General features: G+C 42.6%; 1 protein-coding gene across 1 annotated transcript; it reads left to right on the forward strand.

Moving 5' to 3' along the window:
- Nucleotides 1–2,287: 2,287 nt before the first annotated feature.
- Nucleotides 2,288–3,268, forward strand: LOC118853813 (mitochondrial 2-oxoglutarate/malate carrier protein-like). Its single transcript, XM_036764026.1, has one exon. The coding sequence runs from the start codon at nucleotides 2,288–2,290 to the stop codon at nucleotides 3,233–3,235; it is 948 nt and encodes a 315-aa protein (XP_036619921.1). The 3' UTR covers nucleotides 3,236–3,268.
- The last annotated feature ends 23,535 nt before the right edge of the window (nucleotides 3,269–26,803 follow it).

The following is a 26,803-nucleotide window of genomic DNA, read 5'->3' on the forward strand; positions in this document are numbered from 1 at the left end:
AAATAATAATAGGGGCAGCTAGGTGACACAATGAGAAGAGCACTGGCCCTAGAGTCAAGAGGACCTGAGTTCAAATCTGGCCTCAGACACTTGACACACTTACTAGCTGTGTGACTTTGGGCAAGTCACTTAACCCCAATTGCCCTGCCTTCCCCCCGCAAAAAAAAAAAAAGCAAATAATATGACAATTAGCTAATATGACACATTAGTCAGAGCTATTGAGAGAAAACTAATGGAGAAGATCCCTTCCTTACTGGCCTCTCTCCTCTTTTCCCAAGTAACTTCTGCATTTTAACAACAGCCTTCTAGAGACAACGCCTCTTTATTTTTGCTCTTACCCTGAACAAGGATTGTAAGTAGAACGTAAATTCCACGAAGGTGGGGGTTGTCTCACTTTTATATTTTTATCATCTGTGCCAAGCACAATGCCTGGTACCTAATACCTATTTAATAATTGTTCATTGATTAATTCATTGATTGGTCAATGATGAGAATTTGAGCTTAGAAAAGAGGGGTAGCTACATCGTGCAGTGGATAGTCTTGGAGTTAGGAAGACTTATTTTCCTGAGTTCAAATCTGGCCTCAGACACTTACTAGCTGTGTGACCCTGGGCAAGTCACTCTTGATTTCTTCATCTGTAAAATGAGCTGGAGAAGGAAATGGCAAACCACTCCATTATCTTTGCCAAGAAAACCCCAGATGGGGTCAAGAAGGGTCAAACACAACTGACCAACAACAAAAAATATATACTATTAGGCTAACCAGGGGAATTTTAGGGTAGGAGAGGCCTTGTATCTCCCCTCAAATAATAAGATCAATCAACCTGTGCATAGGGTTGGCCCTGACTAGGAGAGAAACAGCCAAATGGTACAGAAATGGAACAACAGAAGAGAAATCCATAATAACATAGAGCATTAAGATTTGGATGGCAGGAGAAATTATCATTCTCATTTTACAGTTGAGGAAACTGGGGCAGACAGAGGTCAGGTGATTTGCCCAGGGTCACACAGCTAATAAGTATTTGAGGTGGGATTTGAACTCAGGTCTTCCTGACTCCAAGCTTAGCACTCTAGCCACTGTGCCGCCTAGTTTCCTCTAGCATAAGGATAAGAACAGGATAAGAATCAGAGAGTAAGAATTGATATCTCCATTTGGGTGGGGTGAACCTGGGTGTGGGGAGAGTTGATAACCTGGTTTCAGGCAGCTTCAAAACCAGATTCCATTCTCCACACAAATACCAGTCATCCCAGGATAGCTTTTTCCCAGGTCACCTTAAGACACAGATATACCCAGTGAACCATGAGAACAATGGCAGTCAGGCTGGGTGTACACATGCACAGGGGAGAACTGAAGATGCTGTGGGGTTTCTATGATATAACAATAAAAACTAACACTTACATCATGCTTCCAGGTTTGCAAAGAGCTTTATGTCATAAACTCATTTCATCCTCTCAGCAATCGTGTGAGATTAGGTGTTATTATTATTATTAATTATTATCATTTTGCAGTTGAAAAAACTGAGACCAGGGAGTTCAGTGACTGGCTCAGGGTCATACAGCTAGTATATGACTAAGACAGGATTTGAGCTTGACTCTGAGTCTAACACTCTATTCAGTACGCCTTCCATTTCCACTAAGTTTGGGGAATTTTCTTGATCATTCTTTACATTGCATATATTAGACATGTCTACTTTCTATGAAATATAAATAGGTTACACAGGACAAGACTTGATGGCAAATTTTTCTTAAAATGGCAAGGGACTTTCCCCAACAGAAAAGTGGTCCAAAGATAAGAAGGGTTTTTAAGAGGAGACATAAGGGAAAGACTGGCCAATGAGGGCCTGTTCTGGGAGCACGTGGGCGGGAGCACGGTTCTGTTGGCTGACCACTTTTGAGAGATGTTCAGGAAGCTGCTTTCCGGAAATAGGTGAGATTGGAGAACGAAGGACTCTGCCTTTTTCTGCGTTAGCATTCCCAGGTATCCTGTGATTCTTCCCTGTTGTTTACTCTGTGGTGAAGAAAAGCCTTTTGAAGGGCTGCCCAGCTGGAACTAAAAGACACTAATCTGACAAGTCAAACTCTCTTCCACCACGTCTAAGTAGTCAAGAATTGTGGGCCACCTAACAGTGAAAGGGCTTCCTCATGCTCTGTCCCCGAGGGAGCCATGTTGGGTCTGTCTAGGGGTGTGCTGGTAAATGTTTAACCACTAGTTCTCCTCCTCTCACCAAAAAAAGTACAAATGGTGCATTGTAAGTTTAATCTGCATTAATATTTTCTCCAGAGTGGACATGGCGGCGGCGGCGGCGACTCCTGGGGGCGGCGAGGTGGCTTTAAAGCCCCGCACATCCCCCAAGTCGGTCAAGTTCTTGTTCGGGGGCCTGGCTGGGATGGGGGCCACCGTTTTTGTGCAGCCTCTAGACCTGGTGAAGAACCGAATGCAGCTGAGTGGGGAAGGGGCCAAGACCCGGGAATACAAGACCAGCTTCCATGCCCTCACCAGCATCTTGAGGAACGAAGGGCTTCGAGGCATCTACACGGGGCTGTCTGCCGGGCTCCTCCGCCAGGCGACCTACACGACTACTCGCCTTGGCATTTACACCGTTCTCTTTGAGCGCCTGACTGGGGCAGATGGGACACCCCCTGGCTTCTTGCTGAAGGCTGTGATTGGCATGACAGCAGGCGCCACAGGAGCCTTTGTGGGAACACCTGCTGAAGTTGCCCTGATTCGTATGACCGTGGATGGTAGATTGCCACTGGATCAGCGTAGAGGCTACAAAAATGTTTTTGATGCACTCTTGAGGATTGCCCGGGAAGAGGGTGTCCTTACCCTTTGGAGGGGTTGTATTCCTACCATGGCTAGAGCCGTCGTTGTCAATGCTGCCCAGCTTGCTTCTTATTCACAGTCTAAACAGTTCCTCTTGGATTCAGGGCACTTCTCTGACAACATCTTCTGTCATTTCTGTGCCAGTATGATCAGTGGTCTAGTCACCACAGCAGCCTCTATGCCTGTGGACATTGTTAAGACCAGGATCCAGAATATGCGAATGATTGATGGGAAGCCCGAGTACAAGAATGGACTGGACGTGCTGGTAAAGGTCATTCGATACGAAGGATTCTTCAGCCTCTGGAAGGGATTCACCCCTTACTATGCCCGGCTTGGCCCCCATACTGTCCTCACCTTTATCTTCCTGGAGCAGATGAACAAAGCCTACAAGAAGCTCTTTCTCAGTGGTTGAGGAGCCCCAAGGGTGCCTGAGGACCAGGAGGACATGGCTGTCGGGAATGGGGATCTGAGGGGTCCCTACCAGCCCACATCTCCATAAGCGTCAATCCTCCTAGCCCTTACCATATGTTCACCTTCCAAAGGGAATGTCTGGATTCTGCCCCCTTCAGCCTACCATTCTATTTATTTCCCCCAACTCCTTCACTCTTCTTCCCCCTTCCCCACCAATGTGGTTGCTCCTAATATAAAGGACTTTGATTTGGCCCCTGGAAAAAAAAAATATTTTCTCCATCGCTTTTTAAAGTCAAGACAATAAGCAGAACAATAAATCAAGTCCTCATTCGTAGTCTTTGTTGATTTCCCAGGTGTAAACGCTGACATTGAAAATTTAACAATGAGCTCTCAGGAGTCCTTTGGAGCTGGCTCCAACATACCCCTGCCTCTTGTGCTTCTTGTGTCTATCTTTCCAGTTCTTAGTTGAAGGAGGATTAGAGAAAGGATGACTATGAATTTCCAAAGAGCCATTAGAGATTGCCAGCAGTCATTGATGCCACAGCCCAGAGGAATAACTCAATTGATCAGCCCACTAGTGAGTCAACCCAGTACCCAAGAGATCAGATCCCTCAAGCAAGGGAGTGACTCCTATATCAACTGGGCCACAGCCGGAAGTGGGCTGGATCCGTGGCAGGCTTTGCAGTCACCACCTTATGCCTGAGCTCACTATCCCCTCTATGACCTGTATTCCTGGGGAGAGTGGACTCAAACTCAAAGTAGCAGATGCAAAGCATTCATTCCCAACCTCCCTCCCTTTCAGGTATGGTCCGACACACACACACACACACACACACACACACACATACCTATTGACCAGACCTTTGATTTCACTGGTAAGTGACTTGTTATGTATCTTTGGCCAAGTCTCCAACCCTGTTGCTTCACACTGACATGACTTTTTCCCCCCTCCATTTACAAAGAACTTTTAAAACAATCTCCAATGATCCTCTGAAGTACACAGTGCTTGCACTATTGCATCATTTGGCCCCATTTTACAGATGATGGAAGTGAGGCTCGGAGATGAAAAGGCATGTCTGTGATGCTGCAGCTAGTCAGGGCCAGAGCAGGGACTGTAATTCTAGGCCTCTTTTCCCTACACTGGGCAGGGACCCAGGAAGACCCCAGAGTGGAATGGAGGAACATAGTATTTTCTGCTGATCAGTGTGTAATTCCTCTGGATGTCTTTCCTCAGGATGAAATGGTGCCAGCCCGGAGTGAGGACATTCAAAGAAGAGAGTGACTGTCACCCATTCAGCTACTTAGAGGGCTGTCACTGGTGATGACAGCTGATTGCATTCTAGGATCCCATATCATTTGCCAAGGTGAACTAGGTGGGTGCAGCCAACCGCATCTCCTGATACGGAAGGGCAGGCAACTTTACCTGTCCTAAAAGCTCCTCTCCCATTTGTTTATATGGAAATAAAGCCCTTTCCACAAACTCTTTCAAGCCTTAGCAGGTGAAAGGTCAACTCAAGCTATTTCGAGGCTTGGGTTAGCCTTGACTCTTCTATTTGGGGAATCTGAGGCTTCATCCAAAGGTGAGGAAAAGACAGCAGAAAGGTAGGAACTTCAAACAGCTGGAAAATGTGGGATAGGGGAGGGGGAAGCCAAAGTCTTCCAAAGAAGTTTGAAAGGGATTAGCTAATAATCTACATGTGTTCTCTATTAATATCAGTAACAAGCAAAGCGGTGATGCAATCTTCAACATGCCTGAACTTTCTTTGTGTTGAAAGGGTTCTTTACCAAACTCCATCATACCGTCACCCCACAGACTTCAACTATAGTAAATTAAAATGGTTAAAATAACAGAGCCATACCCAGCATGGGGCAACCAGGACTTTGCCCCAGGGCACTGTCATCATTTTCCCTTCAGTAACCTCCCTTCCCAAACCTCGTATCACAGTCCTTCACCAGCTTGCGCCAAATGTGACACAATGACAACCATGCTGCCACCTCTCATGTTTCTAGTCTCTGTCTAGTGTGCTTCTGTGTCTGTCCTCAGAGGGCTAACCTAGCAGGATGCTCATCACCAGGAATCTAGCCACCAAACAGTCCTAAAAAGTCTACCAAGGACCCAACGAGCAGGGAATACGTGAACAAATTGAGACCTTGGAACGTAACGGAATATTATGGCACAGTAAGAAAGGGTGAATATGAAGACGAATATGAAGGAAAGTGAGCAGACCCACGAGAACAGTTTATATGCAATGGTCCTAATAAAGTGAAAGAAAGTAGCTCTAACAGATGGCAGACCTCTAAATACCATGGCCATTTTGTTTCATTTTGTTTTTTTACTTCAGAGGACTAATGGGTAAGCATGCCTCCTTTCTCTGGGTACAGAATGAGAGATGGGGTGTCCCACATGTCAGTGTTTGTAAGATCATAGATTGATAACAAGAAAGGACCTTCAGAGGATATCTACTCCAACCTCCTTCATTTGACAGATGAGAAAACCAAAGTCCAGAGGAGTTTAATAAGTTCCCCAAAGTCCCAAAGAGGGTAAATACCAAAGGCAGGATTTGAACCCACATTCTCTGACTTCAAAGTCTTTCCAAAAGCTCTTGCCACTATTGATTTGTTCGATTTAGCTCTTCTTTGTTGCAAGAGAGAATTCTATTGGCTGGATAGCCACTGGAAAGATGGTTATAGTTTTTTTTAAAAGCAACAATGAAAGTATGTACGCATATGTAAATGTGTGTGTATGTATTATGTATATCATACATATATGTGTGCATGTGTATACATATGTGTACGAAGGCATAAAAAAACTGGCATATAGGCTGTTGATATGGTATGAAATCATAGATCTGTGTGAATTTTTTGTGCAGCAAAGAGGACACAGACATTAGTGCAAACTTGGTATGCCCCCAAACTCTCTGAACTGTGCATATCCTTTGACCCCTAAAACCACTACTCGGCTTAAAGCCCAAAGAGATCAAAGAAGAGGATGCATATCTTCAAAAAGAGTTACAGCCTCTCTTTCTTCATTGACAAAGAATTGGAAGCTAAGGGAGTGCCCATCGGTTGGGGAATTACTGAAAAAATGATGGTGTATGAATGGGACAGAATAATATTTTAACATCAGAAAGGATGAAAGGGATGGTTCCCTCAGTGATCTGCTAGGGATGGAGTAAATAGATTTTTGTGGCTGTTCTTCAGTCATATCAGTTGTGTCTGCCTCCTTGTGACTCCATTTGGGGTTTTCTTGGTAAAGACACTGGACTGGCTTGGCATTTTCCATCTCTAGCTAATTTTGCAGATGAGGAAACTGAGGCAAACAAGGTTAAGTGACTGGCCTGGGGTCACACAGCTAGGAAGCGTCTGAGGCCATATTTAAATTCAGGAAAATGAGTCTTCCTGACTCCAGGCCCTGCACTCTATCCACTGTGCCTCCTAGTTGCTTCCCAAAAAGTGGTTTTATGAGTACACAAGTAAAAATAGAGGGGGACAGAAGGAAGGAGGATGAAATGCAAAGTGTTCCAGGACAATTTGAAAAGAAAGAGCACTGCCAACTCTGAGGAATCAGGGAAGGCTTTGTGGAGGAGGTGGAAAGTACTTGAATATCTGGATGCTGAGGACAAGACCAGAAAACTGCTATTAAGAAAGGGAACAAGCATTTATTCAACATCTCCTCTGTGCCAAGCATAGTGCTGAGTCTTATACAAATAGGATCTCATTTGATCCTCACAACAACTCTGGGAGGCAGGTGCCATTATTATCTCCATTTTCAGTTAAGGAAACTGAGTCAGACAGAAGGTAAGTGACTTGCCCAGGGTCACTCAGCTAGTACATCTCTGAGACTGGATTTATACTCAGATCTTCCTGACAAACAGGCCCTGAGCTTTATCCTCTGGGCCCCTTAGCTATTAACACGGTCTGGGGTGAAGTGTGCACTGTAAAATGAGCAGCCATCTCCTCCTTCCCTGCTAGCCACCTCCTCCTTCCCTGCTAGCCATCCCTTTCTTCCTAGTCACTCTCTAGAACTCAGATGCTTCAGCAGTCCCCCAGAGTCCTCCCTTATTCACAGTGGCCTAGAGATGATTGCTTATACAAAAGATAACATCAACATGTCTCTTTCCATTCCAAGGGAATGTCCAAGGGGAAATCCCCCAGTTTCACAATAGCCGATTTATCCCCAACAGAAGAGGGAGGGTCATTTCTTCACATAGGCTTGTTAAGCGGACCAAATGAGATAACATGTGAGAAAGACTGTCATCATCAATGCTCATGAAGATGGTTTTTGGACACAGCTAGTGTGGAAATTTGTTTTGCTTGACTAGACACCTTTATTACAAGGTTTTTTCTTTTCTTTTCTGGGTGGGATGGAGGGAAGGTAAGAGGGATGGAAAACAGATTTTTGCTCATTTCAAATTAAAAAAAAAATACAAATACATGGAGATGCCAATTATTATTGTTTTCATTTAAGTGGAAAAACTCTCTAATAGTTTTTTATTTTTCAATGGTATTTTATTTCTTCCAATTCCATGCAAAGACAATTTTTAACATACATTTTTTTAATTTGGGTTCCAAATTTTCTCCCTCCTTCCCCCCCCTCCCTAAGACAGTAAGTAATTTGATATAGGGTGTACATTTACAATCATGTAAAATATATTTCCATATTAGTCATGTTGGGAGAAAAGAAACAGACCAAAAGAAAACCACGGAAAAAAAAAAGAAAGTGAAAATAGTATGCTTTGATCTCCCTTAAGACTCCATCAGTTCATTCTCTGGATGTGGGTCAGTGTTTTCCATCATGATGTCTTTTAGAATTGTCTTGGATCATCATATTGAAAAATCCCCTGATCTTTATTAGGATTTTTCTGACCCCTGCAATGATAATAAATGACCTTTATACTGTGGTTTAAAGTCTTGTTTGGGCCTCACAACAACCCTGTGAGGTGGGTGCTAAAGGTGTCATTAGCCCTATTTTATCAATGAGAAAACCAAGACCCTTAGAAGTGAGGTGGCTTGTCCTTGGTCACACACATGTTACCTCATTTGGGCCTTATACCCTCCTTGTGGAGAAGGGACTACAGGTATGGTCATTCCCATTCTACAGAGGAAAGAAATCAAAACTCAAAGGAGTAAAATGGCTTGTCCATGTTCACTAGCAAGTTGTTCAGTCATTTCAGTCATGGCCAACTCTTCATGACCCCATTTGGGCTTTTCTTGGCAAAGGTACTGGAGTGATTTGCCATTTCCTTCTCCAGATCATTTGACAGATGAGGAAACGGAGGCAAACAGGGTTAAGTGACTTGCTCAGGGTCACAGTGCTAGTAAGCATCTGAGACCACATTTGAACTCAGGTCCTCCTGTTTCTAGGGCTGGTGCTCTATCCACTGCACCACCTGCCCCTAAGAGTGAGAATTAAAATGCAAGCTCAGATGTTCCTGATGGCAAGTCCAACGTCCTAGCCATTACCTCCTGCTACCTTTCTATATTGTGCAGGTCCTGAGTGTCATACACCAGACTTAAGTTCTCTGGAAACTCCCTCCTGACTCAAACACACAGTGTTTGTTTTGTTCACTACAGGGGCTTTCTCTTTCTTTTTCTCTTATATAATTTTAATCAGTCCAAGGTCAATGGACTCTCCCATTCTAGGCTCTCTCCTGATAGCCTCTTGGGTGGAATCAGGCATAGCTACCCACTCTGGCCCTCCTCTGCAGGGAGTAAACGCTTATTAAATAGATCTCAAAACAGTTGGGAAACTAATCAGCTGTCTCCATGCTGTCCTGTGTTTTTGAAAGCCAGAGGGGATTTAAAAGGAACAATTAGTGTCCCTCACCTCTTTGCCCTCCCATCTCCTACTCCTCCCACTTATCTGTTAGATCCATCCTGGGGTAGGAATTAGGAAGTGACCCTCCCTCAGATTATGTTGGGTTTTTAGTACAACATCACACATTTTCCATGTTGCCCCACCCCAGAACACTGCTAAAGCCACGTCTAACAGTCCAGCCATGAGTTCTCTCTTCTTAATACTGTAAAAGTGGATGGACGTATTTGTAGGGCCCTAGATACAGAGTTAGCTGGCTGGAATGCTGGCACCAATGCTCTTTTGGGTTCAACAGCTGCTTTAGAAATAATCACAGACATTGATTCAGCACTTGATGTCTTTTTACAAAGGACTTCACACCCATCTTATATGATCATCTTTCTCTACACACACGACTCAAGTGAACAATCATTCATTAAACATCTACTTGTGCACAAGGCACTATGCTAATAGGCACTGGAGATCACAAACACAGCAGGAAAAACTCTCTCTGCCTTCAGGGACCTTATGTTCTCCCAAAAGCACAGGGACTCGGTATGGACACATGGATAAGTAGCCAGTAGATGATTTGAAGTGGAAGAAAGTCCTAACAACTGAAGGGATCAAGGAAGACTGCTCAGAGGATACAGCATTTGAAATAAGGGTTAAAAGGAGATATGGATTCTGAGAGTAAGGGAGAATGATATAGAGAAAGAGAATAGCCTACGCAAATGAACAGGGATGGGAAATGTAATGCTGAGTTGGGAGGTAGGGGGCAGGGTGGAAAGAGCAGTGAATAGGTCAATGTGAGAAGTACAAGAGCAAATAAGACTGTAAATATATGTATGTAGGATAGCTATGTGTGATTAGTAACTCTCTATATATAAAGCTGGGTCAGCTGTGAGTGGTATGGATAGATGTCAGATCTGGCCTATTGACCTCCAAGGGAGATTGTGATCTCCACCTTTGTGAAAATGGTCCTCCTTCCACTTTCTCCTGGAAGCAGGAGGCACTTGCTCTGTACCTACCCTTGGGGGATGTCTAGCCCAAGCATGTGAAAACTTTCCCTTGTGGTATGGGCAGATGAGAACAATTTGTTCCAACAGCCATTAAGGTAGATAAAGCAGGTTCTGTGAAGTGCTTAGAGCTTGGTCAGACATCAAAGATACCAAGGCCATCCTGTTAATCCCACGTCATTGCCAGTTGTCTTGGCTTTTGTCTTCCCACTGGACTTCAATGACTCTGGAAGAGAAAATGAGATTGACTACTTCATGCGACTATGCCTTACTTAAATTCAATTCACTCAAAAGTCAATACACGGAACTTTAATGACTCTAGAAGAGAAAGTGTGACTTCATTCAACTATGCCTTACTTAAATCCAATTCACTGGAAAATCAAGACATCACCTATGATGTCATTGGTCCTCTTAGAAAATGAAAGACAAAATACCTTACCTATCTCCAAGAGGGGTATTGGGGTAGAATTATATCTATATTTCGAATATTGGTAGCACAGGGGTATAATACTTTGGGGGCCCAGGATGGATGTCACTTTCCCTGATCACTCTCAAGGGGAGAGTACTATGGACAACTCAGCTCCCTTCCACCAAATACTGGTTACACAAAGGGCCATATGAATATCCCTCTTCATCAAAGTAAACAGCAAACAGAAAATGGGGAAGTCATACCAAATAGAAGAGACCAAAGAACTCGGAAGAATAAAGTGCATCTACTTCAGCTGGAAGTGAGATGAGATCTCAACTCAACCAAGGATAGAGGGAACCATCTCACTAAGAGGAGTCTATTTTTATAGCCTCCAAGTTTGCAAGCACATGCTAAGACTGGTTCACCAGGAAGATCTCCTTTCTGCTGTTTGAAAGTCTGAGCTTACTTCTCCTAATCATCTCTCTCAAAATTCCCCAACCATCTGAAATCACATCTCCCTCACCTCCGCCATATGCATTGTCACGGGCTCAAAGTTCTCTCAGCCAATCAGGAATCACAATCCTGTACAGGTACATAGTGCAGCACAGACAGAAGGCTGTCAGGTAGTAAAATAACAGAGCTGGAGTTCTAATCTAGGTCCTCTGATTCCAGACCCATTGTGTTTCTGCTGCATTCTGAATATCTTGTTAATCAGAAAGATATTTTCAATAGTTAGATAAATAACAGAGAGAGGTTAGGATAACAGAAATATCTCACATTTATCCTTCCTGAGGAAGTGTGACCTATGAAAGACAAATACTGATACATCTCCTGAAATACATGTGACTTGGACTTTTTACACATTAGCAACAATAAATTTATGTAGTGTTAAAATCCATAGAAAGCGTGTTGGAATAGCCAAAAAAAAATCCACAATGTAACTTAATTAAGGCAGTTTCAAAGGAGCCAACTTCCTACAAGTATATGCCCATTTGAAATGAATAGATCCTATTTAGATCATCAACCAAAAAGGCCTGAATTAGAATACAAATAATTATTTGAGACAGCATCTCCCAGTAACAGATAAAATATTTCTCTACCAGCTAGAAAAAAATACATCAATTCCTGTTCAGATCCCCAAGGACACTTGGGTAGCTTCAGTTTGTAGGAGAAAATATTTTACTCAAAAGTTTTTTTTTAAATTGTGTGTAATAGTAAAATAGATTTGTCATGGCTTTGCTTTTTGCTGTTAGAACACAATAGCTACTTTACCTGATATGAGCTCTTTTAGGAGAACCTTGAGTTATAAAATTCTTTACTTGGAGGACTTGCAGTCTTTACATGCAACACAAGTGTTACAATCTTTTTATGCTCAAATTTTATTTTAATTATTTTAAGTTGAATTTAATTTCTGATTATCCTTGTTCTGTCTTATCTCCTTTTTAAATATTAAAAATATAAATGGGGGAAAAGGCATGAATTAATCTGTTTCTTCTGTAATATCAATAATGCAACAAAGAAGTAAAAACATGCTTGATTTGCTCTAGTCATTCTCTGAAAGCCTTCTCAAAGAGTTGCTTTCACTTTTATTGCCTCTCCAGCTCTTGCGCTCATCCCCAGCTCTACCTCGACCAAATATACTGTACCCCAGTGATCTCCTCTTCATTGACTTTCCCTTAGGAAGTGGTAAAAGATCTCTAAGGTAATAGCTTGACTCTGTGTATACAACAGAGATAATAAAGTGTTTTATCTTTCATATTGCAATTGGCAAGCATGTAATCTCCAGAGGCCAATGATGGCTGTCTTTAAGTATTTGAAGGGCTGCCATATGAAAAAGGGACTAGACTGGTTCTTGTTCACTCCAGAAAATGCTAGAAGTCGGAGGAAGGGAGGAGGGGAGGAGAATTTGTGAGCTCCATATAAGGAAAACTTTCCTGAGTATTAGAGCAGTCCTGATCAGAATGGGCGACAGCAGGTGGTGTGAGTTCCTTTCCCTGGACATTTTCAAACAGAGCTTGAATGACCCCATTGTCAGGGATGGCACAGAGGGATTCCTGGGTAGTTACAGGTTGTACTTAATGACCTGTCAGTTTCCTTCCAGCCTTGATAAGGCCTTCCATCATCAAAAGTGAACTGTTCTATGACAACCACTGCTTCAAGTTTTGCCTTGAGGCCTCAGGAAACAGGGTCATGACTCATTTGGCTCTGAGAATTATGTCATCAAAAGCAGGTCCCTTGGCCTGGGGAAGGAAAATGACTTAAGGGAACACAGTACTGTCTTCTCTATAACAGTGACAGCCATCTCTTTGTGCAAGGCAGTCCAGGAGCTCCACAAGCCAGCTGTCTCAAGACACAGACTCCCCCATCTCTAGCCATCTTCCCCAGACACTTGTTTACAATGGAGTCGGGATGATAAGTGCTATCCTCATTACCTCTCATTGTGGTTTTGCAATACAGGAAAGAATGTTAGTTTTTCGAGCTTCTGAAAATAATAACTTACATTTACATAGTGCTTTCCTTGCATCCGAGGTCGGTATTGAAAATATTATTATCATCTCTGTTTTACAGATGAGGAAACTGAGGCTCTGTGCTGGCCAGTGGCTTGCCCAAGATTACAGAGTTAATAAGTGATTGAGGGAGGATTTGAATGTAGGTCTCCTGACTCCAAGACCAGGACCCTATTCATTATGACATTACCTCTTTCCATGGTTTTCAGAGAAGGGACAGATCACTTGGCTGTCAAAAACTGGCAGATTAATACATCCTTTCTGCTTCTCTGCTATGAGGTCATTCACCCCGACCCTTTAGGTTCCCTTGTCCAGGGTCCTTGTTAACTGAGGCTCATGTTCTACTCTCACCTAGAAAAGAGGTACATGCCAGAACACCTCCTGGATAGCCATGGAAAGAACTGTCAGACTTGGTTAGAAGGAGGGCAAGGAAGGTGGATGATCTCTAAATTTAGTCCCCAGAAAAAACTGGAAAAATTGAAAAAAAAATTGGAAACTCACACCACCATAGAAGGGATCTTAAAACTCATAAAGTCTAACACTCCCATCCTTTTTTTTAATGGGTGAGGAAACTGAGGCAAAGAGCGGTAACCTGATTTCTAGAAATCAAACAGATGATAGTGGCGGAACCAAAATTCAACACCACACTCTCAGTCACATCAAATCTAAAGGGAATTACCTTACATCTAATAGGTGTTCAATAAATATAGACAGTCCCTAACAACTTATAAACTAACCATGCTCCAAAAGTTTGTGAATTGTTTGTTTCTATGGAGAAATGAGTTCTTACTTCAAGGCAACTCAATTTAATGAGCATTTATGAGTCTATCATATGCCAGACTACATGCAATATTCTGGGTATGCAATGGCAAAATGAAATAGTCTCTTCCTTGGAGGAGTTAACCATTCTCCTGGAGGAAAACATCACACCCACAGAAAACTAAATCAAAATATATACAAAGTAATTTCCAGGAGGGAAGGCACATGTCTAATATGAAATTTGTTACAACCAAGCTTCCAGAGTGAAACATGTAAGGATAGGATAAAGCAGGATAGATACACAAAAAGGACATTCTCAGTACTACAACTGGGTTAGGTTCCCATGCTAGCCCATGAAAGCCCAATTAATCAATACCGTAACTGAACTATCTAACCTAAATACCATGGATACTATAGAACCTACAAGCCCTAACTGGATCAACGTGAACAGTATGTCTTCCCTAAATGCAGCCCTCCAAGTGGAAATGTTTTTTTTTTCTTTTTATTAATTAGGTTTTTTTTTTTTTTTAGTTTTCAACATTCGCTTCCACAAGATTTTGAGTTCCAAATTTTCTCCCCATCTCTCCCCTCCCCTCACCCCAAGACAGCATGCATTCTGATTACCTCTTCCCCCAATCTGCGCTCCCTTCTATCAATCCCCCTCCCTCCCTTTCTACTTCTTGCACTGGTCATGGTTCTGACATTCCAGGAGTAGTGGGAAAGGGAATTGAGAATGGAAAAAGATACTACATGCCCTCAGTGGTACTGGTGAGACCCCCAGCTGCAGCAGAAAATGAGTAGATGGCTATCCCAGGCATCTTCATCAACAGCAACAAGGGAAGGAAAACTTTGGCAGAGGAAGTCTCTGACTGTAGTGACCATATTACATACGGCAAGACCATAAGCCAGGTTTCTGAGTTGGTAGTGGCCTTATGTTTACTTGGACCGTGCATCTACAAGAAATACAGTTCTTAATAGACCAAAGTCAACCTGGGAAGAGAGCCAGGTTAGGCCTGGTGTCTTTGAGTCACTTTTCTTTGGGCTAAGGCCAATCCATCCCCCTTGCTACAAAGCACAGTTATCTCTGAGACAGTTCATTTGTGTCCCAGAAAAGGCTGTGTATTATCCATTCTGGAATTCATGAAGATACTTGATTATAGTGTATGCTTATGAGAACCAGCTTTCCTTGCTTCCCCTCCATTTATGGAACCTAGAAAAGGTTTTCACAAAAGAATCAAACAGTCCAGTATTGGATAAAGTAAGAGACCTTTATTTTGGCTTGTTTTAATTCATACGAGGAAAGACCCAAGGCCTAAAATGAAATACCTGGGGCAGGGGTATGTTTTGAAAGGATAAAGGTGGAGTAGAGTAGCAAGGGGAGAAGCATTTAGGGCACAGGATACCACTGGATATCAGTCACTGAAGGGTGTGGAGACAACTAGGTCTCAATTATCAAGGTGTTCAGAACTTCAGGTACAATGGTCTTTGGGCCTCAGCAGGAGGAAGATTCAGATTAGCAGTGGTCCTTCAGAGAAGCTACAATTTTATTTGGCATATTCAGAACTTTACTAAGATCTCCTATTTAATTTGTGGGATGTTACCTTCACAACAGGCCAGTCTGAAGTGGCAGCAGGTTTTATAGCTTGGTAAGGGAGGGTGGATTCTTCTTGAATGATCTTCAATCTCTATGTCACAAGCATAGAAATGTTAGGTATTGTCTAGAGGAAGGACAACTCAGTGCAAAGCATGGGGTATGGTAGTTTCCAGAAGGTGGATGTGGGGGAGGAGGAAAGGTTAGGTAGGAAGAGCTAGTGTGTCCAGAACAAAGATTATCAATGTAAATCTAATGGGTCTGAGACAGGCCCATAGCTGCCAAGGTGAGGGGATTATCACAGTCCTGCAAGTTGAGCAAATTACTGTACTTACTATCCAGGCCTAGCTAGACAAAGCTTTGGTAAACAAGATTCCTGGAAATGGGGAACAAGATGTCCTCTCTGATGCTGGTAGAGTTGGGGGTGGTGACATCTGACCCATGAGCCTACATTCCGGTACAGTTTTCTTAATAGTGGAAATACGTATTTTGAGCTGTTTTTCTAGTAAGTAGTGATGATTTCTAGTGAGCCACCCATATTCTCTCATTTGGTCCTATTTCCTTCAGAATTCTCCTAAGACCATAACTCCACTAACCACCTCACAGAGTCCAAAAATTAGATTGGAGATTAAAGAGATTTGAGATTAAAGATTAAAGAGAAACTTAGAATTCAAGCCCCTCATTTTATGGACTATGAAACTAAAGACCTGATATGGAAAGTGAGAAGTCCAAGGTCACACCAGGTAGTAACAGTCATACTGGCTCGAACCCAGGTCTCTTGAACCTAAATCTAATGGTCATTGTACCACACTAAACAGCTCCTCCTCACTTTTTATTTTTTGACCCAAGCTATGATTGTATTAGTTTAAAGAGTTCACTGTAAGAACATTTTCTATCAATTCTTATCCTCACTTCTCTGTTTATTGTCTTTTTAATTTTTTTTCTGAGTTAACAAGTTTTTATCTTTTCACCTTGGCCTCCCCAATGGAAAAAAATATAAAAACAAATAACCCTTATGACAAATATGCATGGTCATCTACTCAGAGGTTTGTTGGTGCACTGAGAGGTTATGTCCAGGGCACGATGTCTGCATCTGAGTCTGGAATGGAAGCCAAGTCTTCCAGGCTCTAAACCAGCACTCAGGTCTATCCACTAGGCCAGGTTGTCTTTCTTTCTCCCCTCACTTAATCCCACCCTATTTTGCATCATCTTTGTGAGAAACAAGGCTGTGAGCTTCTGAAGAGCAGGGTTTGAGTCATATACTTCTCTGGATACAAAGCGCTTCCAGCATTGAGCAAAGGAGCATTCAATGAATGTGGGTGAATTTCAGTAAAATCCACTTGCTGGACAGCTGAGCCTCTCTGCAAGCAAAGCTCCTGTAGATCTATAGAGATGCACCTGGGCCTTGGCCAGATACTACTGCTAGTACTAACTCACACCTCTGGATGGAATGAGACCAGACTTGGGATTTTATCGGCCTAAGGACCTCCCCATGAGGCAACTGTCCCTACCAAAGAAGATCACTGCCTGCTGTATGTTACAGACTTAGAGAAAGAACTAGAATCTTACAAGGAGATTAAATGGCTTGGCCAAGATCACACAATGTACCATGCTTGAAAGTTCATAGGATCATAGATTTAGAGCTGGAAGGGACCTTAGAAGACCATTAAGACCAACCCCTCCATTTTACAAATGAAGAAACTGAGGCCCAGAGTGATTAGATAGCTTGTCCAAGGTCATACAGCTAGCACATGTCTGAGCCAGGATTTGAACCTGGCTTTTCCTGACTTGAAGTCCAGTATTGCATGTTTTCAGTTTGCAAAGCCTTTCCTTCACAGCAAACCTCTGATGTGGTGAAAGTATTATCAGCCACAAATCCAGGAGTACGGGGAGTGATCAGAGGAAGCTCCTTATTTTGGGGGCTCGAGCATTTCCTAAGAAGCCAAACATGGGTTTCTAGCTCCTTGCACACAGGCATGGCTCTCATCTTTTCCTAAAGGACTTGCATGACTAATGTGATGACTCTTGGTTGGTCCCTTGGTCCTGGTGACTAGGGGATTGTGTCAAAGACAGCTGGCAACTGAGCCAGGAAAAGCTGCTCACTTGGTAGCCTATAAGAAAGTTTCTATTCCCTTTGTCAGGCTTTCCTTCCTTGGAACTGATTCAGTGTCAATCCTCCCTTGGACTTTTGGCGAGGGGACCAAAGACAAGTGGATTTCTCTCCCCCCTCCCAATCCTAGCTGCAATGGCAGCCACAACTTGAGAAGATGTGCTTGTCTGGGATAGTCAGAGAAGAGACCTCAAATTCTGGTTGCCTGCTCTATGTTTCATTTCCTGAGACCAGATCACCAAATAGCTGTCCCCAGGAATGGACATTTCCATCCCTGGCTAGAATCTCACAAGAGCTCCTCAGGCAGCGGGATACCATCTCTTGGAGAGAAGATAACTACTAGCAAGATCATCTTGAACTTATAAAGGTCTCACTAGCCAGAAGATCTGAACTTTGTAAGTTGCTTAGAATGGCAGTTCCAAAGTGAATATGAAGTATCTGATAGCAGTCCTACAAAGTTGCCTTTAACTCCTGAGACAATGTAATTCAAAAAAAAAAGTTTTAGATATTTATTAATATGCACATGAGCCTTCTGTGTTTTAAGCATTTCTTTGGTGGTTGAGGAAATAAATTGCTGTCATACATGTGATATCTACACTATTCATTGAGTACTTTTTCTGGAAGGGACCTTATTAATTCCTTTTAGGGATGACTGGAAAAAGAGTTTGAGAGTATATCCAAAACTCAGGGGTGGGGGGGATATAAAGCTGGAGTATAAGAGAAGCCTGATTTCCTCTCACTCTCTAGACACTCCCTTCTACCCTATTATCCATCTGTGTCAGGCTGGAACCCAATTCCTGTAAGTCCAGAGCTAGAGCTATTTGTGATAAAGGGGTCCTACAGGATCATGGGTATGGCTGGAATAATATCCTAACCCTTCCCCCCATGCAAGTTAGGCTAGTTTTTCCTTAAAAGGTGTATTGAGATCTTCCTCTAAACTTGGTAGGCTCAGGGAACTAAAGCCTCAGGCTGTCAATGTCACTTTCTCATTGCTTAACAAAGCAACTTTTAGAAGATGCTCTAATTCTTAGTTTCTGGTGGGTAATTGAGGCAAGGGAACTTTGCTCAGCCAAATTAATTCAAGGTGTCCCCATTGCTGATCCTTGTTGAGTATCCTTCTCCTACTATGACTAAGCAAATCTCTTTTGTCAACTGATGAATGGCCTTTGAATTCTTATCTTATTCTAGTAGCAAATCTGAAGTGTCAAGGAACTGCCCTGAGTTAGACTGACTAGTGGATGACATAAGCAAATCTGAAATCTGAAATAAAAGCATGACTAAATAGCCCTATCTAATTATTGGAAGGAAGGGAGGGCCTCTGAGAAGGGGAGACATGCGAATTGTTGATATAGGGATATGCCTGTGAATTCTTGCTTTTTACAGTTCCATCCAGTTCAATACATAATTATTAAGAACCTACTATGAAATGGAAATATGAAACGTTTTAAGCATTAAGACTCTAAAGATAAATATCACACAGAATAAGCTTGCAAAGCTACTTATTTTCTCACTGGATCATATAAATACATGATAATTTACATATATAACTATGAAGGAAAAGTGAGGGAAAAAAGGGGAGAGAGAAGTTTAGGCAAAGTACTAAGAGAAACTAGAATAAAAGTAAGTAGCTGGTGAGATACACACCCCAGGAGGTGGATCATAAGCAAGGCCAATAAGTAATCCACTTGAAGCAAAAATCTGATTGGATCCTTAGGGATAAGAAAAGGTCTATCAGCTTACCTCAGCCAATAGAGGGAGGCAAGGGGGTAAAGCCACAGATGAGCCCAAGTTCAGAGCAAGAGAACCAGTTAATCTGGATGAGTAACCATGGGGCGGAGGTTCAGTTGTGAGGGCCCCAGTGTGGGCTGGGCCAAGATGGCCCATGGCCACATGGTGTAGGTGGAAGAAGCAATTAGCCCTGTAAAGGCAAAATCTACAGAAAGAGTCAGCTTGTAGAATCTGTCCCTGAGAATCAATTGGACCCAAGATAGGGCAAGGGGAGGAGATAACAGCTTCTGAAGGTCTAGAGGATGGAGAGAGAAGAGTGAAGGAGACGCCAAGGTCTGAAACCCAAGGGCAAAGTGCCTCTGGGGCTCAGGTCTTGCTCATTGAGAGTCTTTAGGAGGAAGAGTCACTGCCTGGCCCTTCGATTCCTGTGCCATGGTGAGGGCTGGAGAAGCAGGTTCCCAACAGCTGCTGTGCCAGCAATGGAAGTGGAACCAAATAAATACTAAAGTTCAGACTGAGAAGAGGAAAGTTAGGCAGGAAGGAGGAAGCTAAGGATAGAAGGGCAGTGTCCCCAACTGCTGCTACGAAACAAAAGAGTCTGACTCCATAACAGGGCTTCTTAGTGTTTTTTTGGTGGGAAGGGGAAAGCTGGGGTCACGGGGCAGCTAGGTGTCTAAGTGGACAGAGCATCAGGGCCTGAGGAAGATCTGAGTTCAAATGCAGCCTCAGACATTTACTATGTGATCCTATGTGGGCAAGTCACTTAACCTCTGTCTGCCTCAGTTTCTTGAACTGTAAAACATGATGTTAATAGTACCTCTCCACCAGGATTGTTGTGATAATCAAATGAAATAATATTTGTAAAACACTTAGCACAATACCTGGCATCATCATCATCATGGACCCCATTGACAATCCTGGAGAAGCCCTTCTCAGAATAATGTCTTTAAATCCATAAAATAAAACATGCGGCTTTAAAAAGGAAACCAGTTATATTAGAGTACATTTATTAAGATTTTTTTAAAAAAATAAGTTCATGGATCTCTAAGTTAAGAAATTCTGCATAAAGATGTTTGTGAACTGATATGTTTTCTTCTCTTATTTTAGCCCTTTCTTCTTCCCCGTCTGGCAGGGACATTCTGCTGACATGCTCTATAGTAAATCTCCTCTAAAGTACCAAAGGATTAGATATGTTGTTATCAGGGTTCAAAGGAGGAGGCAGAGTAAACCCTGAGGTCTTCTCCCTTCAGGGTCCCAGAGTTGGGGATCATTTCTTAAACACCTGCCCTGTGCCAGGCATTGGGCTGGGGTCTACAGGGAAGCGATGCTAAAAATGAAACAACCCCTGCTCTCCTGGAATATATATAGTCTATCAGAGATGACAACATGTACATATACCAGTGTGACCTAGGCTTCTTCAGTTCAAACACAGACACCTTTTGGAGCACGCCCAGTTTGCCTAACATGCCCATTCGATTGTCTGCATCTTTAAAACTGGCCAGACTGAACCGTTCAGTCTTTTTACACCAGTATAGACAAAATGCGCAGAAGGTAATTTTTTGAGGAGGAGGGAGGAAGGAAGCACTAGCATCTGGAAGGCATAAGAAAAGACTTCTTATGTGAGATATTTTGTTTCAGTGGCATTTGAACTGTGCTAAGGATTTTAATAAGAGGAGGTAAGGAGGGAGTACATTTCAGGCATGAGGCACAGTCTGTACAAAAACATAGTGACTAGAGATGACTTGTGTGGAAGGAACAGACAAGGAGGATAACGTGGCTGAACCAGAAAGTGGATGAATGAAGTAATGTACAGTAAGGATGAAAAGGTTAGGTTGAAGCTAGGTTGTAAATAGCTTTGAATGCTAGAGTTTATGTTTAATCCTAAGAGTAACAGGGAGTCACTGAAGCTTCATCAGGGCAGTAACACATTCAGATCTGTGCTTTAGAAATACCATTTTGGTAGCAGGGTGGAGGAGAATTGAAGACAAAGAGACTTGAGACATGGAGACCAATTAAGAGGTTATCACAATAGTCCAGGCAGGAGTTTATTAGGACCTGAACCAGGGCAAAAAAGACATTTTCTGGAAGACTTATTCTCTTTCTACCAAGTGTAGAGAAGTTGATAAATTATTAATTTTTTTTCTTGGTGATCTCATCTTCCCAAATGTGGAAGAAGCTTTGAGGGGAAATTACGTTCTGGGCTTAATGCTCACCAGTTAGGAAAAACTGCAAAAGCAGAAATAGTAGAAATGATAAATACTATCCCGGCAGAAAGGCACCGTTCCATCTTTGAATTTCTGATGGAGGAAAGGAAAACCAGACATTTTTGGACATGTACTCTATATTTTGGATCAGTAGATTTCAAAAGATTCAGATAAATAATAAGGAAGTATCCTATGGCTGAAATTTCTGTAGGAAAAATTAACTCAAGATAGACCTCTAAAGAATGACATTTTTTTAATTTTTCATTTAAAAAATTCTGAACTTAATGCTAAATAAAATGACCATTTCCAAATACAAAATAGAACATGAAAAGAGGATTGTACATTCAGCTATGAGACTCCATTCCATACAGCTGGGCTTTTCCTTTGAAGTGTCTCATAAAGCTAACACGTAACTTTCGAATTGTACATATGTATTTTTGTATGTAATTTTGTTCCTTTTTAATCCTTTGGAATGACATTCTTAAGACACAAACAAGATTCTGAGGAGGAGAAAAGACAGAATCTTGAACTCTTTTGCTTTCTGAGACGAAGAGGATGACTGTTAGACTAGAATGGAAAAAAGAAAATGGTTCCTAGGAAACTGAAATCCAAGATATGTGAGATGGTAAGACAGCGCCTAGCTGCCTTCAATTAATTCAAGTCACCAGGATGAGTGAAGCATATTTCAGGATAAAAAAATGGTGGATATGATTGATTACTGAAGGATTGTCAGGGATCTTTGAAAAAATCACTTAAAATGCGATAGCTGCTGCAAGACTGGTGGTAATCAAATGCTGTCCTGATGTTTTTCAAAACAAGGAAGAGGACAATAAACATGCCTTTGATTCCTGCAAAAATTCTAGAATGCAAAAAAAAAAAGGTTGTGGGGGGGTCAGGGATGGGGAGGTGGTTTGTAAGCATTTAGAAAAGGAAGAAGGATTCCTGGGAGTCAACATAGCATCAATCGAAAATAGCAATTTACCTGTTTTTTCATTTTAATATTAATTTTTAACTAGACCATGGAAATGCTATTCAATTCATTTCAATAAATATTTCTAAGCATCATATTCCTGGGTTGATCACATGGCAAAAGCAAGAGGTCAGGAAAATACAAGGTGTGTTCCCATCACATTGAATGGATCCCTAGCAACAACCCCATGGGAAGACGCGGACGCAGTGGCTCAGAATGGTCAGTCATGGATGGGCTGTGCTCTGCAGCACTGGCAGGAACATTCACATCAATAAGATGACAGATTCTTTGAGCATATCTCAGAATTCACCACGTATTTTAGTTAGAATTCTTGTAGGCAAGATAGAGAGATGGGAGTTAGGTGACAGACCGAATGAATAAATAATGACTTGGAGGGAGGTCTCTTATAGCATATCCAGAGAGCTGCCCTTTATCTCATGCTCTTCAACGTTTTCTTTCATTAAAATGAGGAAGGCATGAGTGACAGGCATATCACATTTGCAGAGGGTGCAAAGCTGGATAAAATAGCTTACACAGTATCCGACCAAATCAGGGTTCAGAAAGATAATCAACAGCCTGGACTGATGGGCTGAATCATATGAGATGATGTTTAATAGGTATGTGTGCAATGTCCTGCTGTTGTTCAGTCATTTCAGTCCTGTCCAACTCTTCGTGACCCCATTTGGAGTTTTCTTGGCAAAGATACTAGAGTGGTTTGCCATTTCATTCTCTAGCTCATTTTACAGATGAGGAAACTGAGGCAAAGAAGGTTAAATGACTTGGCCAGGGTCGCGCAGCTAGCATGTGAGGCCAGATTGGAACTCATGAAGATGAGTCTTCCTGATTCCAAGCCCAGTGAGCCACCTCACTGCCCCCCTGTAATATCCTAGAAGGGTCCAAAAAATCAGCTTCACTAGTAGAGGACGGATGAGTTTCATCTAGATAAAAGCAAGAAAAAGGAAAAACCAAAGCTAACATCTATATCACAGTTAATGTGTGCCGAGCACTGTGCTAAGGGCTTTATAATTATTATCTCTGCAACAACCCTAGGACAGAAGTGCTGTTCTTATTCCCACTTCACAGTTGAGGAAAATAGAGGTCATGCAGCTATCTGAGGTAAGATTTGAACTCTGGTCTCCCTAGCTCCACATGCTGTCTCTATCTACAGAACCACCTACCTGCCAGAGAAAAAAACTGGAGGGTTTAGTGAACTGATGCTTTCTGGACATCAGCTCCAAAAGTACCACCTCTATTCCAGTCATTCTACTGCTCCCCAAAACTCTGAACCCAATTCCTAGAACCACCCCAGGCTCTGATAGGTGGACTTGCACATTATCTTTCTGGCACCAGGCCTCTTGCTCACATCCTAGCCATCCTCCCGATATATGCTCTGTCTTCCCTCTAATTTCCAGCTTTCCTTACTGTGTTATCTGCTCCCATTAAAATGTAAGCTCCTTGAAGGCATGGACTATCTTGGGAAATTTCTCCTATCCCTTAGCACTTAACACATTATAACTATTCAATCTATGTTTGACCTAGCTGATGTTCAGTAATGTCCTACTCTTTGTGACCCCATGGACCATCTCATGTCAATGCTGTCCATGGAGTTTTCTTGGTCCTCCAATGAGGAAGCCCCAAGGGGGCCCCGAAGAATCAGACTGAGGATACACTAGCATTGGTTGGGTCTCTGGTGCTTTCCTTCAAAGCATTTGATTGTACCAAGAGGTGATTCTCCTGTCCTTGATTTGGCATTAGAATTATTCATATATGTGTGTCTGCCCTCCTTCCCTCCTCTTCCCTGCTTGATTATAAGCCCCTTAAAGGCATTTCTAGTTGATCTTAGAGTCTCCTACAACCTACTCAGAGTTCTACACACAGTAAGTGCTTAATAAAGGTTGCCATTTTATTCTCCAGTGTATTAAGGCAAACAAAGGTTAAGTGACTTGCCCAGGGTCACACTGATACTGGGTTTGAATTCAGTTCTTCCTGACTTCAGGCCCAGTGCTCTATCCATTGAGCCATCTCTAATGAGTCAATATGTGACCTGGTAGCCAGAAAGAGAGAGAGAGAGAGAGAGAGAGAGAGAGAGGGAGAGAGAGAGAGAGAGAGAGAATGGTATCCTATTGAGAAAGGTATTCTTTCCAGAATGAGGGCTGATGGAGTTGTTCAACTAGGCCCTGGTGAGATCACACCTGGAGGATTGTGCTCACTTTAGGAGACATTTTAGGAAGGGCATTTGAAAAGAGAGAACACATTCAGAAAAAAAAAAGTGGGAGACAGATGAGGAGACATATGAAGATCAGTTGAAGGAACTGGGGTTGTTTGGTCAAGAGAAGACTTGGGAAAGATACAATTTTCTTCAAGCATTTGAAGGGCTGTCATGTGAAAGAGGGGGTTAGATTTTTTTCTGCTTGGCCTCCGGGGGCTAAGCTAGAACCAATGGGTAAAATCTTTGGTTTTAGGATAATTAAAAAAAAAAAAAACCTGTCTGAAAATGGGGGGAGGGGAGGGGGCTCTGCCTCAAGAGGGAGTTGGTTTCCCCTCATTGGTGGTCTTTAAGTGGAGCCTGGATGACCCCTTGTTGGAGAAGCTGTAGATGGGACTTCTGTTCAGGTACGGGTTAAAGCAGATGCCCTCCAAGGTTCCTTCCAACTGAGAGATTCTGTGACTCTCCTCCTTGAGACTTTATAGGAAGGTGGTCCTGGTTGAGTCCTAAATGCCCACCCCATATTTTTTTTAAATTTTATTTTCAATTCACAGAACAAAACAAGCATTTCCATAACAGTACAATTTTAAAAAGATGATTGTGCATGAAACTGCAAATCTATCATGTGCAACTTGCTATTCTCCCCAAATGTACAACAAAGTTATCGTGTAAATTTCTCTTTATCCTTTTTTTTCTTCCCTCACCCTTCACCCTAGAGATGTCTACTCTGCCATGTTCCCAGAATGCCCATCCCCCCAATATGTCCACCACATATTGAGGGGGAAGGCTGGAGAAACAGATTCCTGAAATATCAACCCTGGCCAGTTAAATCTATGGCTTTGCGACTGGAACCCAGTCAAAAAACCCAGAGCGAAAAGAAAAGTGAAGCAGAAAGAAGAGGGATGAGGAGAGTAGGGATTGTCTTATTACTGCTGAGGATCAAAATTAATCCTAAAAACATTTGCCAACTGAAACTGTTCCCCATGTTATTTTGCCCCATCCCAGCCTCTTTATTGTATGTTCCCTTGAATTTTTTTAAAAAATAAATCTCCTGTTATCAGGGAGCAAGGGAAGGGGTGGGGAAAAGAGGGGAACTCAGCCTTGCTGACCCAGCAAGCAAGACCATTGGGCAGCTAAAAGCCTAGGAGCCTACAATGACCAAGACTGAGGCTCACTGCTGGGAGGAAGAAGGAGGATTGCAGCTTGCAGGAGGCCTGTTGCCCCAAAACCAAATTCTAAATGTAAATACAACCTTTCAATTATTTTCATCAGCCTCTCACAAGCACACCCCTTGTTTAAATCACCCTTTCACTCTGAACGCTCCATAATTACCGAAGGCAGAAGTACCAGGATACGTGCTTGGCAACTTTTCAAAGCAATGCCCTGAGAAGGGCCAAACCCGCAACAGGACAATAGCCTCATTTGTGGCCTCACCCTCCCAAAGCCCCCCACCTCCTGTCATGGTCCTCCAATGAGGAAGCTCTGAGGGGGCCCCAAAGAATCAGACTGAGGATGCACTAGCGTCTGTTAGGTCTCTGGTGCTTTCCTTCAAAGCATTTGATTGTACCAAAAGGTGATTCTCTTGTCCTAGATTTGGCATTAGAATTATTCATAAATGTGTGTCTGCCCTACTTCCCTGCTCCTCCCAAATTGATCATAAGCTCCTTAAAGGTACATCTGATTGATCTTGGAGTCTCCTCCAACCTGCTCAGAATTCTGCACACAGTAGGTGCTTAATAAATGTTTATTGAGTTGAATGAAAAACCATCCAGGGTGGCCAGTTGCTGACTGACAACTCAGCAGGGCAGCAACGTCAGCAGAATCCTTAAGTCCCTTCAAGGGTTGGCTCACATGGCACCTCCTACTCCCCCACACTACCCCAAACACACACCTCAGTTGGCAGCATCCCCTCCCTCTCCAAATTACATTGTATTTATTTTCTTTTACTCATAGGAGGCATCATGTTATAGTGGGAAAAGTTCTGGATTTGGGACTGAAGGACTTTGGGTTCACATCTTTCCACCGTACCATACCAACAGCCATCCTCAAAACAGGCAGACAAACAGCCTTGGTCTCCTCTTTCAGACTCTCCCTCCAAGATGGTTCTTTAAATTAGAAAACAAAAACTATGAAGAGACAAAAGGAGTCCAGGGCAGGCCAGCCTACACCCACCCAGCAGCTGTACTTCTCAGGCTACTCTTCTGTTCCCATCTACATCCACTTCACATAAGATGGGAGTAATAAAGGCACCTGCCTCCCAGGGTTGTTGTGTGGA

Source organism: Trichosurus vulpecula, chromosome 6, assembly GCF_011100635.1.
Source record: "Trichosurus vulpecula isolate mTriVul1 chromosome 6, mTriVul1.pri, whole genome shotgun sequence".
Classification (NCBI taxonomy): domain Eukaryota; kingdom Metazoa; phylum Chordata; class Mammalia; order Diprotodontia; family Phalangeridae; genus Trichosurus; species Trichosurus vulpecula.